The 18,912-nt window shown below is 42.3% G+C and overlaps 1 protein-coding gene across 1 annotated transcript; it reads left to right on the top strand.

Annotated features, from left to right (window-relative positions):
- Window positions 1-1,448: 1,448 nt before the first annotated feature.
- LOC142107558 (claudin-16-like) lies at window positions 1,449-13,716 on the top strand. Its single transcript, XM_075191055.1, has 5 exons — window positions 1,449-1,681; window positions 9,606-9,741; window positions 9,830-9,994; window positions 11,124-11,188; window positions 13,091-13,716. The coding sequence occupies exons 1-5, from the start codon at window positions 1,589-1,591 to the stop codon at window positions 13,283-13,285; spliced, it is 654 nt and encodes a 217-aa protein (XP_075047156.1). The 5' UTR covers window positions 1,449-1,588; the 3' UTR covers window positions 13,286-13,716.
- Window positions 13,717-18,912: the final 5,196 nt, after the last annotated feature.

The following is an 18,912-nucleotide window of genomic DNA, read 5'->3' as shown; positions in this document are numbered from 1 at the left end:
GGGACGCTGCATCAGGAAATAGAACAGTGGAACAGATGAACAGATAGGGTCTGATTCATTAAGACCCACATACTGGGCACAATGTGCGCTTGTTTTAAAACGCACATAAATCGGGTGTTTGTACATCCGAAGCAGATGTGAAGTGTGGTGATCAATACGGGTCTAGGTCCGTTCTGCTCTGCTAGAAAATACAATGCAAGTTATGTCCTATATATATGTGGAATCTAATCACAGAACAACACAAAGAAAAAAAACTATTCCATTAATGTCACCTGTTAATACTATAGGCATTAATGAAAACACATTAAAAAAGGGTTCACATCCTGGAATCTAGTAGTATGCAACGGAGAGCCCACATTCTGGTGACTAGTACACAAAACATCACATCCTGGAATCTAGTAGTATGCAACGGAGAGCCCACATTCTGGTGACTAGTAGACAAAATATCACATCTTGGAATCTAGTAGTATGCAACGGAGAACCCACATTCTGGTGACTAGTACACAAAATATCACATCCTGGAATCTAGTAGTATGCAACGGAGAACCCACATTCTGGTGACTAGTACACAAAATATCACATCCTGGAATCTAGTAGTATGCAACGGAGAGCCCACATTCTGGTGACTAGTAGACAAAATATCACATCCTGGAATCTAGTAGTATGTAGTGGAGAGCCCACATTCTGGTGACTAGTAGACAAAATATCACATCCTGGAATCTAGTAGTATGCAACGGAGAGCCCACATTCTGGTGACTAGTACACAAAATATCACATCCTGGAATCTAGTAGTATGTAATGGAGAGCCCACATTCTGGTGAATAGTAAACAATATAGAGTCTATTCCGGTGGCTAGTCTACAAAACATCACATCCTGGAATCTAGTAGTATGCAACGGAGAGCCCACATTCTGGTGAATAGTAAACACTATAGAGTCTATTCCGGTGACTAGTAAACAAAACATCACATCCTTGAATCTAGTAGTATGCAGTGGAGAGCCCACATTCTGGTGAATAGTAAATAATATAGAGCTTATTCTGGTGACTAGTATACAAAACATCACATCCTGGAATCTAGTAGTATGCAGCGGAGAGCCCACATTCTGGTGAATAGTAAATAATATAGAGCTTATTCTGGTGACTAGTATATACAAAACATCACATCCTGGAATCTAGTAGTATGCAGTGGCGAGCCCACATTCTTGTGAATATTAACAATATAGAACCTATTCTGGTGGCTAGTATACACTGCATTGTTTTCATAGCTAACATATAATGCAGATCACATAAAGTTAATAAACAAGCTCATGTTTTGATGATTTCCCCTTTAAAAGTCTGCATTTGACCACTGGTGGCACCGATCATTACATCTCACAGCACATAGCTGTTTAACGCATCAGAGGAAAAACTAACCATATTTTAGACATACAAAATAAAGCCGTACATCATTTGCTGTGCAGCTCTCATGAATGCAGAACAGCCAGGCACAGCATGAATTCATCGCCACTGAGCTGTGTTTTCCAGACTCTCACTCTACTATTCCTCAGATGGTTTTCCCCAAGACGGACACGGTCGCCGACTGATGTAGAATGGGCAGCACATCGGTGGAGGTCCTGAGTCTTGTTTTAGGGATCCTCTCCTTTGTATCTTTCATTGTGTGCAGCGCTACAGACTGTTGGAGGGTAAGAAGTCTCTGTAGCTTTTCTATGAAACAATGAGACTCTGTTACGTCTGTTAAGCTTAAGAACATTTCTTTATTTTTATTAATGTTAATAGACTTGATCACTGCAGGGTACGGGACCAATTAAGGCTGCATCTTGCACTTCCAAATTTTCAAAAGTTCATGAACTCACAAGTCAGAGTGATTGAAGAATTGTATTGTATAGGAAATCATGTGTGGTGTGTTGAAAACAAATTACATGAAACCCTGTTGCCCCCTGAACCCCCTTAAAAAAAACATTCGGTAGACTGTATCAGCAAAGGCACAATCAACATTTTTACACAATTGTTTACATTACTCCCCATGGCCTTGGATTTAATGTAATATTTAGAAGCCAAAATTAGCAAAGGATTATAGGTTTCAAGTACAGCAGAGGGGAAAGCCTATTTGTTGTGATAATTATGATTACATTTAAGGCACCGCTAAACCTAAAATGTTGTTTTTCATAGAAAAAGATTCCAGTAGCATTCACAAATGAATGTATGTGTGTAGAACTGAAGGTATCTTAGATAAAGATGTTACTATGGTGACTATACCCTTAATGGCATCGGACTAACCCTTAATGGCATCGGACTCATGTCGGTGTTGGAGTCTTTATCCAGTGGTGTCATCTCCGTTGGACCAGTTTTGCAGGTAATGGTTCTGTTTACTGTGCCTTAGTTCATTTTTGGATTGCTGGAGACAGTACGTGGTGGCTGTAAATGCTTTGTCTTGGGCTGTTGAGTGAATGTACTGTTGTAGAAAGAGGCAGTCACATCAGGGCAGGATGGGCTAATTATAGGAGTAGTTTTAGTGACGGTGAGAAGTAAATTGGGCCAAGAGCATTTTGGTGTCACTCTCCGTGTGGATTTAGGTGCTGGTAGCAGTGGCGCACGCAGGGGGGGTTTTTGAGTCTCCAGAACCCCCCCCCCCCCCCCCCCCACCCTGCGCTAATCAAGTGCCCACCGTAGCGGCACTGTCCTATACAGCCGCGGCGCTGTCAAAGAAGCGTCCGCGGCGGTGCTGTATTGTATACAGCACCGCCGCGGACGCTTCTTTGACAGCGCCGCGGCTGCTGTATAGGACAGCGCTGCCGAAACGGAGCGCATGCGCAGCAGCACTCTCTCGCGTGATTTTTTCTTTTGGGGGGTCAGGGGGGGAATGACAATCCAGCGTGCGCCCCTGGGTAGAGGCATGAGGTACGGTGAGGATAAAGGAAAGGAGGCTGTGATCGGAGAGCAGGGTGGCTACTTTGGAGTAACTATACATGAAGCAGAAGCTAGAGAAGATCTGAAGGAAGTATCCATCATAGTAGTGAGATAGTGAAGTCCACTGGGATAGACCAAAAGAGGAGGTAGGAAGTTCTGAGGTGGCAGAAACAGTGAGGTTTTCAGTAGAGATGCTCACTGACCCCCGTGAACTGGTTTTGGTTTTGGATCTGGATTAGCTTTGTGTTTTGGCTTTGGCAAAGCCGCCCTTGTGTGTTTTTGGTTTTGGATTTTTTAGAGTAAATCCTAAAATATGCTAAAATCACATATTTTTGCTCTTTTTTTTGTTCCTACATTATTATTAACCTCAATAACACCAATTTCAAGTCATTTGCAGTCAGCTTTGACCACCTCACAGATAACAATATTATTTTCATACACTTTCGGACAAATACTGCAGCGACCTGGCTGGATGGTAAGCGACAGAGCAATGACAGAAACACACGGCAGTTCCTAGCACATCTAGGACACATTGGCACACAGCAGCGGCAGGAAAGAAAAATGGTACAAGATGGAATTGTCCTTGGGCCCGCCCTCCCAGGAATTGTCCTTGAGCCTGCCCTCCCTCCCACCTACCGTTATGTTGGATCCGAGATCCGACGACGTAATAATGACGTTTTGTCTCATTTTTGATTCCGAGAGCACGCGAAAGTCCCGAGCCGGCTCAACTCGGTAATGGGATCCCCTAAGTTCGGATGTGTTCGGTTCTCTAGGAACCGAGCCTGAGCATCTCTAGTTTTCAGTTAGAATGTTGAAATCACCAAGTATGATATAGTATTTTGAATTGAATAGAACGTGGATGGATGTGAGTTTGTTGCAAACAGATCTCGTGTTCCCAAGTACAACGGGAGAGAGCAGGGAGGGCAGTGGAGATATCTGAATATGGTTGAGTGGATTGGAGGTACAAGGTAGATGGGACATTTTTGGGGGAAAGAGGAGCATAAGCAGATAGCGGGAATTGCAAGGTGCAGTGAGCAGAACAGGTCATGGATGTAGTAAAGTGAGGAGGGAAGTAGCGGGAGGGGGGGGGGGGTGGGAATAACGACATGGGATGGAGAAGTAGGATGCTGGAGAGAGAAGCGTTTGGAGAGAAGTGTGGTGAAAGTGAGTAGGAGAAATAGAGAAGGTAAATGGTGTGAGGGGTATGGATGAATGTAGATTAGTGAGATGACAAGAGAAATGGGAGTTGATCTCATATGGCCCAGCAGCTGAATGGGGCTGGTAGTCCAGTAGATCCACTGAACAACCTTGAGCATAGTGATACTGTGTATATTACCACTGTTCCTCACCAGAATTAGATGCTTTATATTTGTGAGAATAATATTATGTGAGAGACAGGGCATAGAGCTGAACTACTGTGCAGCCATCCCTAACTGTCCACCACACGCCACCCACTGTGTATTAAGGAGAACAATGCGGTTCCCAGGAGACCCTTTAAACACAGATGGCCCTAATAGCCACAAATTATCTGTGATGCCAGTGTAAGTGTAATATTATTATTATTATTATTATTAGTGTTACATTTCAGAACACTTAGGGCTAGATTTACTAAACTGCGGGTTTGAAAAAGTGGAGATGTTGTCTATAACAACCAATCAGATTCTAGCTGTCATTTATTTAGTGCACTTGGTTGCTATAGGCAACATCTCCACTCTTTCAAACCCGCAGTTTAGTAAATATACCCCCTTAGTTATTTATGCGTGATAGCAATGCTAATATTATGTATATTTTATGTGATTCCCACCCCCCCCCTGTTTAAGTACACTATTAATTCAGTACCAGGAATGACCATGCTGGTTAGTGCAGTGTAAATGTCAGACGTCCAACAGAGGTTTAATCTCCTGTTAGAGCACAGTTTGGCTCAGTCAGAAAACAGTAATTTTAAAGGTGAACTGTCATGAAAATTTGAAATGCATTGTGTAATAACTTCAATTAAAGGGGCTACCCCACTTGTAAAATAACTTTTAAAATAAGCAATTGTAACGTGTTGGGGGGGGACTTACCTGTTGCCCCAGAGCATTTCAATAATTTCTGGCTGCCGGTATCTAATAGAGCTATTGGGTTGTATGTGCCAGCTTGCATAGCAACCTACATTGACTGGTAATTGTAACGCCTGTTTGCTAGCCCCTGCCCTTTGCTAAAATCAGGGTTGTTTTATCATGTGAAAAATAAGGAAGGTTCTCATACTACACAGCTACCCCAGGCTGTGCTGAAAGACATGTACAAGTAAGTGAAATCAAATCCCCTAATGTGCATGCTTAGTTTTCAGTAACTGAGATGCTTTCTACATTTTATATGTAGAGATCTGGAGAAACGCCCAACAACACTAAACTTTGGTGTTTACATGAAAACATGTGGTTGCTAAGTGAGATGCATAGCCTGACACGTGTGCTAATCATCACACTGGGTGTCTGCTTGTGCTGCTGTCGTAGTACCAGTTTATATATGCAGAGCTTGTGGATTCATCCTTTTGCTATGTTATGGTTAAAAGATTTTGGGGCATATTTAACAAGCACCGCAGATAATGAAAAATAGTTTTCATTCCTTATCGCATTGATAAGGATTGAACTATTTTTCATATTTATTAAAAAATCTCCACAGGAACAGCCGTTCCGAAATACGTCTGTTCCTGTGAAGTGTAACACTTACCTATACACTGGCTCTTCACTTGCGGTCTTGATTGCGATCTGGTTTCCTGCTTTGAATCCCTGGGCGCCTGCGCCGATCGAAAAATTGGGCATGTGCACAGAGAACCCTACTGTGCAGTGTGAAGAGCGAACAGTTGTCATGTGACAGGGAGGGATCACATGATCCCTCCGCACATGCGCTGTCCAGCTCTGCTCTTTGGGTCAGAGCTGGACAGAAATGAAAAGTGAAGAGAAGACCAACTACGAAGATGTACTCCAGCTTCAGCTGGCGTACATTAACATAACAAGCTTCCGAAAATTATTAATTTTCGGAACTTGTTAGATTGCATTTGGGAGCAGTCGCCATACTATTTTATGGGCACTGCTCAGAAAACGAAATAGAATGCAAAGCAGCAAATATCCACGATATCTGCTGCAATGCAGCAATCATAGATTTGAAGGATCCTTCAAATTGAGGCTGAATCACAGTAAGTGTCCTTTGGGGAGATTACATTAGTTGATAAATAGTCCCCTAAGTCCTGTATACACTATTAAAGTGGACCTGTCACCAGCAATAGATCTGTGATGGCATGTAGAAGAAGATGGCTCAGTGCTCTAGTCTGACAGCTTGACTCTGTTGGAGAGAAGTCCGTAGGCTGTCTCCTCTCTCACACTCTCTCTGTTGGTCCTCTAGTGCCAACTGGTGCATGAGGTTGGTGATTAATGACATCAGCATCTTGCTGCTGTATGACCCCATGACCCTGCTATATGATCCTATTACCCTAACCGTATTCTATAACTGTTACAGCTGCTGCGGCCAATAACCCTGTGTGTGCCTGCATCACTGCTGCTGTTCCTGTTCTCAAATAAATCAACAACTTGGTTAAGTTTAACGCTGTGTGGACTAACATCCCTATCCAACCCTGCTAACACTTTACATACACCAAAAGAATCTGCTTCTACCTGAAGCTGTCAAACTGCACTGCCCATAGGCACCGAGTTCTAGAGGTATCTATCATCTACCCATAGGGGACAAGCCCTAGAGATACCTATCTGCCAACTGTATGAGCCAAGCCCTACAGGTAACCACGCACTATCTGGGGAGACCAAGCCATAGAGGAATCGATCTGCTACCACTAGAGACAGAGGACTTGCCCACAATTCAAAAAGAACAAGTCCTAAGGGTTCCTATCTGTATAGGTACCTTGAGTACCTGTCTACTACCCATAGTGGCTGAGTCCTTGAGGCACCTATCCGCCAACCATAGGGACTGACTGCCAGTGTTAACTATCCACTGCTTATAGGGGCCGATCACTAAAGACACCTAAATGCTACTGGTAGGTGCCACGCCTTAAGGTACCTATCCACTACCCATAGGGTCTGAGCCTTAAATTTAACTATCCGCTACCTGTAGTGAGCAAGCACTGGAGGCATCTATTTTCAACACATAGGGGCTGATCACTAAAGATACCTATACGGTACCCGCAGGGCTCCAGCCTTAGAGATATATATTTACTACCCATAGACACCAAAACCTAGATGTACCTTTCCTCTACCCTCAGGAGCCAAGTCCTAGAGGTACCTATCCATTATTAAAGGTACTTTTCCTCTAACCTTTGCGGCCAAACTTTATAGATACCTATATGCTCTCTGTTAACCATAGGGGCCGAGCCCTAGAGATAACCATGTACTGAAAACCACAACTTTCCATTCTAAGATGGATACTGACAACCCAGCGACCCATGCCAATCCTGTGACCACAAACTAGATCAACAAGATATAGGTGAAAGGGCGAGAGAACAGGAATGTCTCTGCTTCCCTATCTTCCTTCTGACATGATTAATTCCCCATGGAAGTTAACCCAGCTATGACCTGTGTATGTTTAAGGGCATGTAATCCGCAAAGTATGTATGGAAGATCTCAGATGCCGTACAGCTAACATTATCAGCAGCTGCCTTTTGTCTTTAAGAACAGAGCATTATTGGAGGAATATACTGAAAGTAACAATGCAACAACATTACTAATAATACAACACAGCGCTGATCATCTCTAACCCCCCTTATAGCCTTCCTAATCCAAACCAGATCCCTTACTGTGCCCTGTCCTTAACCCTGTCATGGCACTACTCTGCCTTGGATAAATTCCGACTTCACAGCCACCATTTCATAAACACTTTTTGGTCATTTTGAGTGTTCTTACCGCAGTCATTTTCCTCCCCTATTGAAGTACATCTGTCACATATTCACAGTAGGGGCAGCCATTTTGTGAGCTGCATCAGTATTTGTGACACACGAATTGTGAGCCTATCAATTCGCTGGAAACTAGTGTCATCACAGATATATTAATATTCATTCCTAGAGAATTGATTCCTCATGCACATTGGTTCAGCCTGCAAAAATGGCTGCCTCCCCTTATGAAAAAGTCTTTAAGAAAAAAAATGCACAAATTATTAGAGTAAATTGTCAAATTACCATCATCACCTCAGTTTATTTATCAACGCCAAAGAATCTGCAGCATGGATATGGATTCTTCTTCTTTTTTTTTCTTCTTACTCTTCCTCTTTTTCTTCTTCTTTCAATATGAGATATAACCATGACAACTCCATGGGGTCAAGCTGCGAGTTTCTGATGGGTTTGAAAAGTGGAGATTTTGCCTATAGCAACCAATCAGATTCTAGCTATCATTTTGTAAAATGCACTAAATAAATGATCGCTATAATCTGATTGGTTGCTATAGGCAACATCTCCACTTTTCAAACCCGCCGGAAACTCACAGCTTGATATATTTATTTTTCCCCATGTCTTGAAAGATTGGGATTGTATAACTGAAGTAAATTAATGTGTATAACCCATTTACTTAGAGATGGCAGTGTCCTATGCATTATGCATAGCGAATATGTCCTAAATTAGAATTTGCAATCCATGTGCCCATCCATAATGCACCCACTGATTTTTCTGGAAAAGACAAGTGTTTGTTAATGACAGTGACAAGATATTACCATTTGATTCGGCCCCTAATAAGTGCGACCATATGCATGTGACTATATGGTACTATGTGGTACAGAGAGACTTTCAATTTTTTACTTTCAATTGATATATGCTTATACATGAAATGTATATTTTGCTTCAATTATGTACATTTAAGCCCTCTTTAAAAGGACTGCTAGAAATGTTTGTTGTAGCAGAATATCTTTGTTTTGTAAAGAGTCTAGCTTTTTTAGTTATTTACTATAAATAACATCTTATTGTCATTATTTGTAAAACAAAAAAAAACATAACCAGTACTTTTTATATTAATATTTTTTACATTCTCATACACACAGTGGGCCTGATTCATTAAGGAAAGTAAAGCAGGCTAAAAAAAACAAAAAGAGTAACTTTGCATCTAGGCAAAACCATGTTGCATTGGAGGGGGACGCAAATTTAAAATGTGGGGACAGATTTCTAGTTGGGGTAGGGCATGCTCTAGATCCCCTTTAAATTTCAGTGTAAAAATAAAGCTATCAAGTATTTGTGTGCTACATGAAAAAACAGCCAGTATTTATCTACCCACTAGCATTTCTACTTGCTGTTGAGAGTGTTTGTGTCGCTGCCAGATCCATTGACTTGTGGTGAATGCATTGGGGACCATAGAGGGCTCTTAATGGACCCCCTTCTGGCCACAAGTACAAGTGCTTGTTAACTAGCACATGTCAAGTGCGATTGTGTTTGGCATACGGTGTAACTGGCATTTAATGCAATGCCAACGGGCCCTTACCATGGAGCAACAGTCTTAACCCAGAAGAAGACCTTCTGGGTTAAGACTGATTGTGCAGGGCTTTCCATTGAAGCCCTGCACAATAAGTGAAGTGGAGGTACTGGTTGGTCATATTTGGAAAAGTTGTTGAATACAAAAGTAACCTAAGTGTATGATTCTTTACAATGTAGGAAGGGCACAGTATTTACAACAATGCACTACCCACAACACTAACCGCTCTTTCGATACCTAAGATACCATGCAATTTGTGATCTAGGTAGATGCAAAGGATCCTTACTCATCCGTAGGGTTGAGTTCTCGATGCCGCGGCTTGTGGAGTGAGTGCGTGTATGATTACATGGCCAATATTTGGACCTGTGATATTCCTGTCTCCTATCTTGGTGAACATCCAGGTGAGTACACAAGGAATCATAGTAAGAACATATTTTTTATTTAAAGTCCACTTTCAGTAATGGTCATCTCTTTCTGCATTCGGGACAGTGGTTGTCGTGGTGACCCGTGCCTTGGTCATTGTCAATGGATTTCTGAGCGTTGCCGCAGTACCGGTTCTGATTTTGGGGATGAAATGCACCAGAGTTGGCAGCAGCGTGGATAACCGCAAGCTGAGGTTCTCCAGAGCCGCTGGCATAATGCTGCTTATAGGAGGTATGTGCCCTACTTATATATATATATATATATATCATTAATGTTTAAGTGTACCCACTGCCTATACACACCGTTCATGCCGTGTCACTTTGCCATGATTATGGGTTATTGGCACCTGGTTGTTTGAAACCCAAATGACATCATGTAGATTTCATGGCATCAAAGGCAAACTATACACCTATCGCCTCACAGTTCAATTGCTGGCAGAGTTTGTAAAGCCTCTGAGTGATGTGTGACAGATACTCAGTGTGTAAGCCGACCACACAGGGTCCGATCCTGACGCTCAACAATCATCGTTTGATTGGACCTCACAGGTGGGAGGCTGAAAAGGAAGCTATCCGACCAATCGTCCGGGTCACTTCCAGTTTCACTGCAGCCTGTTAGGCTAGGTGCACATTGGAGAAATTTTCCGACCATCATCATCATCATCATTTATTTATATAGCGCCAACATATTCCGTAGCGCTTTACAATTGGGGACAAACATAGTAAACTAATAAACAAACTGGGTAAAACAGGCAGAGGTGAGAAAGCCCTGCTCGCAAGCTTACACTCTACGGGACAATGGGAGTTTGACACATGAGGTTAAGTCTACATTTGCAGTCGGCCCAGCCAGACTGCAAAGGTAAAAGTGACTCATAAGCTAAATGATCCTGTCACACAACAATGTTGGTCAAGGGGTAGTTGTATTACAGGTGGTAATAGGGTAATGTAGTAAGGTTAAGAGGGTGGTTGAGGAATATTATAAGCTTGTCTGAAGAGGTGGGTTTTCAGAGAACGCTTGAAAGCTTGTAGACTAGAGGAGAGTCTTTTATCTACAACGATTGTACCTACAACTAAAGGTCCGATCAGTCTGACGATTCATGCGTACATACTGACACACAATTTACCTTCAGATCTGTGCTCTTTATCTGGTCCTTCAGCTGGTCCTCTAGTCATTTAGAGAATAACAGCACAATAGTCACGCATTCATTCATTCCTGTCACACTTATTGGAACAAGATCATTAAACAGTACGACCAACCAAATGAAATGACTGTACAGTGAAAAAGCATGTAGTTCCTAGCATGTTAACATAGTGTAAAAACTTTTATTAGTCTTACAACTTGACATTTTTATGTCCCTCAATAGGTGTTTCTGGAGGTGCTGCCATCTTCTGGTATGCCATAGATACTGCACTAAAATATAGGACAGAGGTAGGTGGTAGCACTTCTGTAATCTGCAAGGTCTTTGCAATATTGTTTTGACAGCTGTCGGTGTGGCTAAGCAAATTGCTAGCCCACCGCTGACCTTCTTCTCTCTCTCTGTAGCCTAAATAGCCTGAGCCACTGATAGAATTGGGGAAAAAGATTTCACCAAGTGAGATGTGACTGCTATACAAAATTATTTTTTATAACGATGTCTCTTTAACTGTTTACTGGGGTTTTCTACCCCTGCAAGGTCACACTGTCACCAGTTGGAAGAGAATGGTGGAGGCAGTATTGGTAGTCTACCCTACTGGAAATCATTATGTCATTTAGGATTAAGTTTGTAATGCTCAGTACAGAACACACAACGTGTCATTTGCAAATGTGGATAATGGAGACGCAGTGCAAATGCCATTTCTTCTTTTATTATTATTATTATTATTTTCATTGTCATTTGTAAGACGAAACAGTGCTCCACAGCGCTGTATAGTAGGGAAAACAGGACATACATAAAACAGGACAAGCACGGTAAACAAAATACATAAACACAAAGGGTACGGAGGACCCTGCTCATTAGAGAGCTTACATTCTAAGTGGAGGAGGGCACAGCCAGGCGCGGGCTGGGAGAGGGATGGCCGGGGGGCACACAGGCGGCCGCATCATATTACAGGGGATGCGGCCGCGTCATTGATGACGCGGCTGCATCCCCTGTCATGTGATGCGGCCGCCTGTGTGCTGACGCGGCCGCATCTGATGACATCGGATGCGACCGCGGGGGGAGAAACTGTTTTTTGCATTCGGGGGGCGGGCGGCCGGCCTACCCCCCGGCCTTAATAGGCGTCTGCCGCTGCTCCCCTGACCCCCGGGCCAGCCCGCCACTTGGCACAGCTGAAAGAAGAGGAACAAATGTGGCTCAGAGTGGAGATTGGGACAGTTGTGAGGGGGCATTAGTTTGGGTATTATAATTCGCAGTAGGGTAACCTGTAATAAAGAGATGATATATCAGAGAGTGTGTAAAGATTTGAAGGCTGTAGGAAAGGCTGATTGGGCGTGGTAGGGAATTCCATAAGTGGGGAGCAGCGCGGGAGAAGTCTTGTTGGTGGGAGTGATAGGTGGTTATCAGAGAGGAGGTGCAGGTCAGAGGTAGATCTGTAGATCTATAGATCTAATAGATGAGAAAGTGAATATTTTCAGATGAGATCTGAGATGTATAAAGTGAAGTTGTTGAGGGCTTTGCAGGTAAGGTTTCATACACGTTTGTTCCTTCATATGGAAAGATCTGGACAAATTTGAGTGGATTGGGGTGTTCTGCTGAACACATGCTAGCAGCAATAATGTGCTAATTTCTGCTTCAAAAATGCAAACATGATATTTCTGGACTGAATTGTCTAATGAACATAAAGGGCTGGAGTTGGCACATATAGGCATTCTACAAATTGATAGCTAGAATCTGATTGGTTGCTATAGGCAACATCTCCTCTTTTCAAACTAGCCGGAAACTCGCAGCTTGATAAATTTACCCCCTAGTTTCACAGAGCAGAGCCTTCTCAGATGCACAAAACAACCATATATTTACACTTCTCCTGCCATTACCCCATGACTTAATTACCACATAAATGATGCTCCTACAATCAGTATTTTAGGATAAAAAGTTCTTATTGATTAATGACATGGTTTAGAGTGGTTGTGGGCGAGACTTTGAGGTGATGGTTTTACCCACCTGGGAAATATAGAGCACCACATTTGCACCAATTACCATTGAAAATCAGAATGTGGGCGTGGCCCACACATGGGCCTGTCACTCAGGCGCATTTTCTCTCTATACAATGTGCCGCATTTTTCCAGTTCACAAATGGCCCTGGTGTATACACATATAATTAGGAAATAAATAATATTTTTTGTGTTTTCCAGGTGGTTCTGACAGTCCCAGGAATCACATATGAACTTGGATACTCATACTGGCTTGCTGTTATCTCAGCTGGATGTACCTGTGTTGCAGCTTCACTGCTCATTTACTTGGACTGCAGAAGAATAGTCATTGTGGAGACAAAACCCATCAGACCTTCTCGGTGTAGAACCCACAACAATGCTATGACCTATCTGTGACTCTGCACCTCTCTGCTCTCAGTCTGTGGATGGGTCTGACATGACCAGCAGTGTCAGATGGAAGGGATCGGTGGAAAGTGCAGGACCGGCTCGTGGCACAAGGACAACACAGAACTATAACTACTGCACAGATCAGGTGGGACTCTATGCCTGCCAATCTTTACAAATTACCATGCAGAAGATAAACCACCAGCTAACAGAAATTTGTGCTCCACTTCTAAATACTTAATTAGAATTGTGTTCTGAGTTAGTCCTGGCTGAGTAAGCGGCACGTTGCTCACCTTTCTAGGATGCCCCCAAACCGCCAGCTTTGCTCTTAACCACCCAGCTACACTACCATTTTACCAATACCACAGAGCCAAACATGTAAGCCACGCCCATTTTGCTGCCGTGAACCTTTTTAATTTGACCTAAATCTGAAATAAAGTTACCTGACCTTGTGCTTGAGGTGAACAGTGAATTACTCGGCCCACCAGCTGGGAGTACTCAGATTCTAACACTGGTTCTCAAGATCACGTCTTGGTATTGATCTAAGGTGGTGGGGGAGCTTATAGCACACTTTAAGCCTGGGTACACCCTTCCCTTGTGTGTATTTAGATGATAAGTGCATTCTTTAGGCTCATTTAGGAATTTCTAACACGTGGACCTGTATTGGTATTATATTTAAGGAAATACACCTATTGTCCTGCAACCACAATTCAAGGTGTATTACAGTTCTGCATAAATGGGGGATACATCGGCTTTGGTAGGTTTGGGGGACTATCTGAAAATTTGCACGATGGAAAGGGTGACAGGGCACATGCATGTTTTGTGATCTGCTGAGACTCACATTAAGATTAACATAAACATATGAGCTACACATGCTATGTGGCTCAAATGTATGAAGCATGCTTTAACCCAACAGTACTGGGGTCCAGATGTAATCATTACATGGTATGCAGGCTCAGTACTGCTCTGTTCCTGTTCCCCGCTGTGCCAGTATTGAACCACATTCATGGTCTGACTGAAAATTATAAACGACTTTCTAAATTTGGAATGCTGGGTTAAGATGTGGCCACCTCAGGGGCAAACGCAGGATTTGTAGAGGGGGGTGTCCACACCATGCCGCCAGTGGGCGTGCACTACTATTAGGTGCACGCAGCTCTCCCTTTTCAAGCAGAGCCGTGTGAAGCGGGGGCAGGGTCCAGACTCCTCCATTATACAGTTCCCTAGGCTTGGAGGGGGGTTTCCAGGCCCTAGGAAACCCCCCTTGGTTTGCCTATGCACATAGAGCCTTTATGACGAGTGAGAACGTTCTCCTTTAGCTACTGAACAAGTCACTCTGATGATTCGAAGGGGAACGAAGGGGAAAATACAGGAGTTTAAATACATACTTTACTGAAACAGTTGCTGATTATACCTCAGGGAGTGAGAGAAGGAAATTCAAATTATGTAAATACTGAACTATACTCTTCAGCATTTCACACTTTAAAGTCCTTGAACAGAACAGATTAACTAGACATGAAGATGACAAGAGCAAATTGGGAGTCAACGACGTGAGATTAGTAGCTGATTGCGAAGAAGCGGCCACATCTCTAATCGCAGCTGTTTCCCCGCTGTGATCTCTTCGGCTGCATTTGGCAGCTTTCTGGCGCTCGGCATAAACAGGAGATTAAGTAACAATTAGCTAACACACTTTAGTTTTTTCGTAGCTTCATTGCTTTGTAGCCAAAATGATTGAGATCAAAGTTATAACATTTTTTACCGCACATGTCCCTAATTCAAGCTGAATGGAATTTTTAAGTCGGTTCTGTAGAGCGGTTCCTGAATCTGGTCGATGTCAGCGGTATTATCAACTGTGATACAGACATAGGACTTGCATACTGAACGCAATGTGCGTTTGTTTGAGATCACACGTAATTCGGATCTAAAACATTAACAAATAAAAAAGGTTTTTTTTTTTGCTTTTTTTAAATTGCCATTGAATACATTTATTAGGATGTTATTATTGTCTACTGAACATACAATATTTTTCTTTACAGTTGCTCCTGATAGCAAACACATGTAGCAGCATGCATGTGGTGCCGTAGAACCGCCGAATTCCGGCACTTTGTAGTCATTTTTTTAAAAGGGCGATTTTATTAAAGGCAAAGCCCATCGGGTTTTGTCTTTAATAAAATTGCCGTTTGAAGAAAATAACTTCAAAGCACTGGAATTCGGCGGCAGTTCTGTAACCCTTAGACTAGACCTGTAGCTGGATCAAGAGATACGGCTGAAAAACAAGTACTTTTGAGATGTCCAGAACGTGAATCGGACTCTGCTATGTGCACTTGAGTTTGGCACGCTCTTACTGTACATTGACTATGGCCAAACACCCCGTCCACGCCCCGTTCCCTCCCTAAAATCGTAGACTGTAGTAAGTGTCCTTTGGGCTCGAAGATAAATTGAAAGTTGCTGCATTCTGTGGCATGATTGTACGCAAAAAGTCATTGCTTATGTCCCTTGACGAATAATGTCCATAGAGTCTTATGCACATCTGATGGTATCAGTTAGCATGGTCCGCTGTGGATGTGAGGAGGTGCGGGGGAAAATGCTGTTATTGTTGTGGCCCTTAGCTTTTCTTAAAATATTAATCACCTCTGTTACATTAAACCAGGCTTGGCTAACCTGTAGCACTCCAGGTGTTGAGAAACTACAAGTCCCAGCACACCCTTCCAGCAATAAGCTGCTATTTATTGGCAAAGCATGCTGGGGCTTGTAGTTTGACAACACCTGGAGAGCCACAGGTTAGCCAAGCCTGCATTAAACTATTTTTTTTTTAATATTTAGCTTATTTTTCCATCTGCTTTGGTGTGTTGAAAATCTATTCTGAGGCCCAATAACAGCTGATTGCTAGAACCATGTCTTATTAGAACCCTCCATAGGCTCCTCTGTATAGAATCATTCTAAGGCCATATTCTGGTACAGGGAGTTATGCAAAGTTAGCAGCGTCCTTTGTTACAAAACATAAATCCATGAATAGGATCAGTTTGCTCATTCTGGGCCTGAGTCATTAAGGAGAGCAAAGCATAAAAAAGTAGTAAATTTGCACCTGAGTAAAACCATGTTGCTTTGGAGGGGAGGTAGATTTTAAATGTGGGGACAGATTTATAGATGGGGCAAGGCATGTCCCCCAGATCAACTTTAAAATTCAGTGTAAAAATAAAGCTATCAAGTATGTGCTGGATGAGAAAACAGCCAGTATTTAACTTATGTGCAAAATAATATACTAATTTGCACCCCTTGTATTGTAACATGGTTTGTCTCAGAGAACATTTACTCTTTTTTTTTGCCTTACTTTCCTTAATGACTCAGGCCCTCTGTGTGTAAACCACTGTAAGTGTGATCCGTATCCATGAATTTTATTATTTGCCATTCTAGTGTCATTGGGGTGTATTTAGCTGGGATTACAGGTGCCTGGAATCCCACAAGCCAATAAATTTTGTTCAAAAGATGCTAGTAAATCAGTGTTTCCCAACTCCAGTCCTCAGGGACCCCTAACAGTGCAGGTTTTCCAGGTCACAAGTGATATAATTAGGACCACCTGTGGATCTGGTACAATGTGTCAGTCAGTAATGAATACACCTGTGCTCCAGCAAAGATATGGAAAACATGCACTGTTAGGGGTCCCTGAGGACTGGAGTTGGGAAACACTGTAGTAAAGCAATGCTAGAAAAACAAAATGCGGTAGTACCATTTATGGTCACCAGATGTCAATCTTCCATGTCAAACTACATTAATTGTAATACATATTTTGTTTATTTTATTAGGGCAGGATTCACCTATACATACTTAGGTGTATATTATTATATTATATGTTTAACCTACATAAATCAGGAATGGGACATTACTTAATGTAAGAGTGTAATGGCCCCAAGAAAATGCTGATAGTTCCCATTCCACTTTACCTTTTACATTTGGAATCCTGCTCTAAAATCCTGCACTAGCTCCTGCTCCGGTCCTGTACAGTGGAAGCATAGGAGAGTTATTATTTAAGGGCCACTAGATACTGTTTGCATACATAATATTAGCAGCCAGAGGGGTTTTTTTTTTAAGCTGAAGTTAATAGTTTTCATTGATGAGGGACTTGGCATACTGGGCTGCATCTCATTTGTGCTTACGGGCCAAATGCGGACAGGGATTGTTCTCTTAAAGTGTGCATGCCTTATCCAAGTATCCACCACAACTCCAAACCTTTCTGCACACTCCTTTAACCCTGACCTTGGACTGGTATTGCAACTGTGAGCTGCTGTGTCTTTGCTTAAGGAAAAAACAATCACTAATGCCCCCAATTCTTCAGGAAGCTGCCTACCGCAGGGACTGGGAATAGTTTATCAGACCTATTACCCCTCACCAAGGGAGGGCTGGCAGACTTTAACCCAGAGGGCAAGCGCACAGCACTGGCCCATAAGTAGCGGCCCATCCTTAAAGGGTGGTTTTTGGTACAATATATATTTATCTATATAAAAAGAAGCTATTTTAGTGTTAATCCATATATATATTTTTATTCCCAGGCCCAGAGCTGGATTAAGGCTCTGGGGGGCCTAGGCACTTTAGACAGGGTAACCCCCTAGGATGCAGCATGTTTATCATTTTAGACAAATACACAGGCAATGCTGTGTGCACTACTGTTAGGTGCACACAGTTCTGCCTTCACGAGCAGTACACGGTGAAGCGGGACATACTTCCCAACTGTCCTAAGCGAAACAGTCACTCAAATTCGGGGCTGTCCTACCAGATTTAGGACAGTTGGCAGACTGTCCGGCTCTCTCCTACCAGTTCTTGTCACTGTCACCACTTGTGGCTGCTGGTTACTTTAGCTCATTTGCTGGTTGTCTGGATCCTGGAATATTGGACGCCCTATTTGGAAAAAAAGTGGGTACATAAAATTTAGAAAACTCCAACCAGTCCCAGTGTTAAATCAATAGCACCTACATTTTATAATTAGGCCTCCCTCCAGCCACAACATTAAAATAATAAAATTCTTATTTGGTAAATAGATCTCTTTCCCTCCAACCAACCCTGATATTAGATAGCACACATTTAATATATAAACCTATTTCCCTCCCTCCAAACAGCTCCAGCAATAATTTAAATAGCATTTACATTTAACAAATATTACCATTTCCCACAACAATCACAGGCATTAAATAATACATAATCACATTTAATAAATAGACCTCATTTTCCACAAACAGCCCACAATCAATAAATAGCTCCCAAACCAGCCCAGCATTAAATTAAAAGTCCAATTACCCCATTATACATTCATAGTCCCCACTATTAAATTAAATTGCCCCACCATCACCCCACAAATAAAATAGTACCCAATAATTAGCCCCCACCTGCACTCTACAATTAAATTAATAGCCTACCCCCACATTATATTAAGACCCCCCTCCCTTCCACACTACATTCATTCACTAGCCCCTCACTCACTCACACACATATATATATATATATATATATATATATATATATATATATATATATATAAAATTACACACAATATGCTGCCACACACACATATAGCATATGCTGACACATATACTATATGCTGACACACACACATATATATATATATATATATATATATATATATATATATA

Source organism: Mixophyes fleayi, chromosome 11, assembly GCF_038048845.1.
Source record: "Mixophyes fleayi isolate aMixFle1 chromosome 11, aMixFle1.hap1, whole genome shotgun sequence".
Classification (NCBI taxonomy): domain Eukaryota; kingdom Metazoa; phylum Chordata; class Amphibia; order Anura; family Limnodynastidae; genus Mixophyes; species Mixophyes fleayi.
This window is presented reverse-complemented; position numbering and strand designations above follow the sequence as displayed.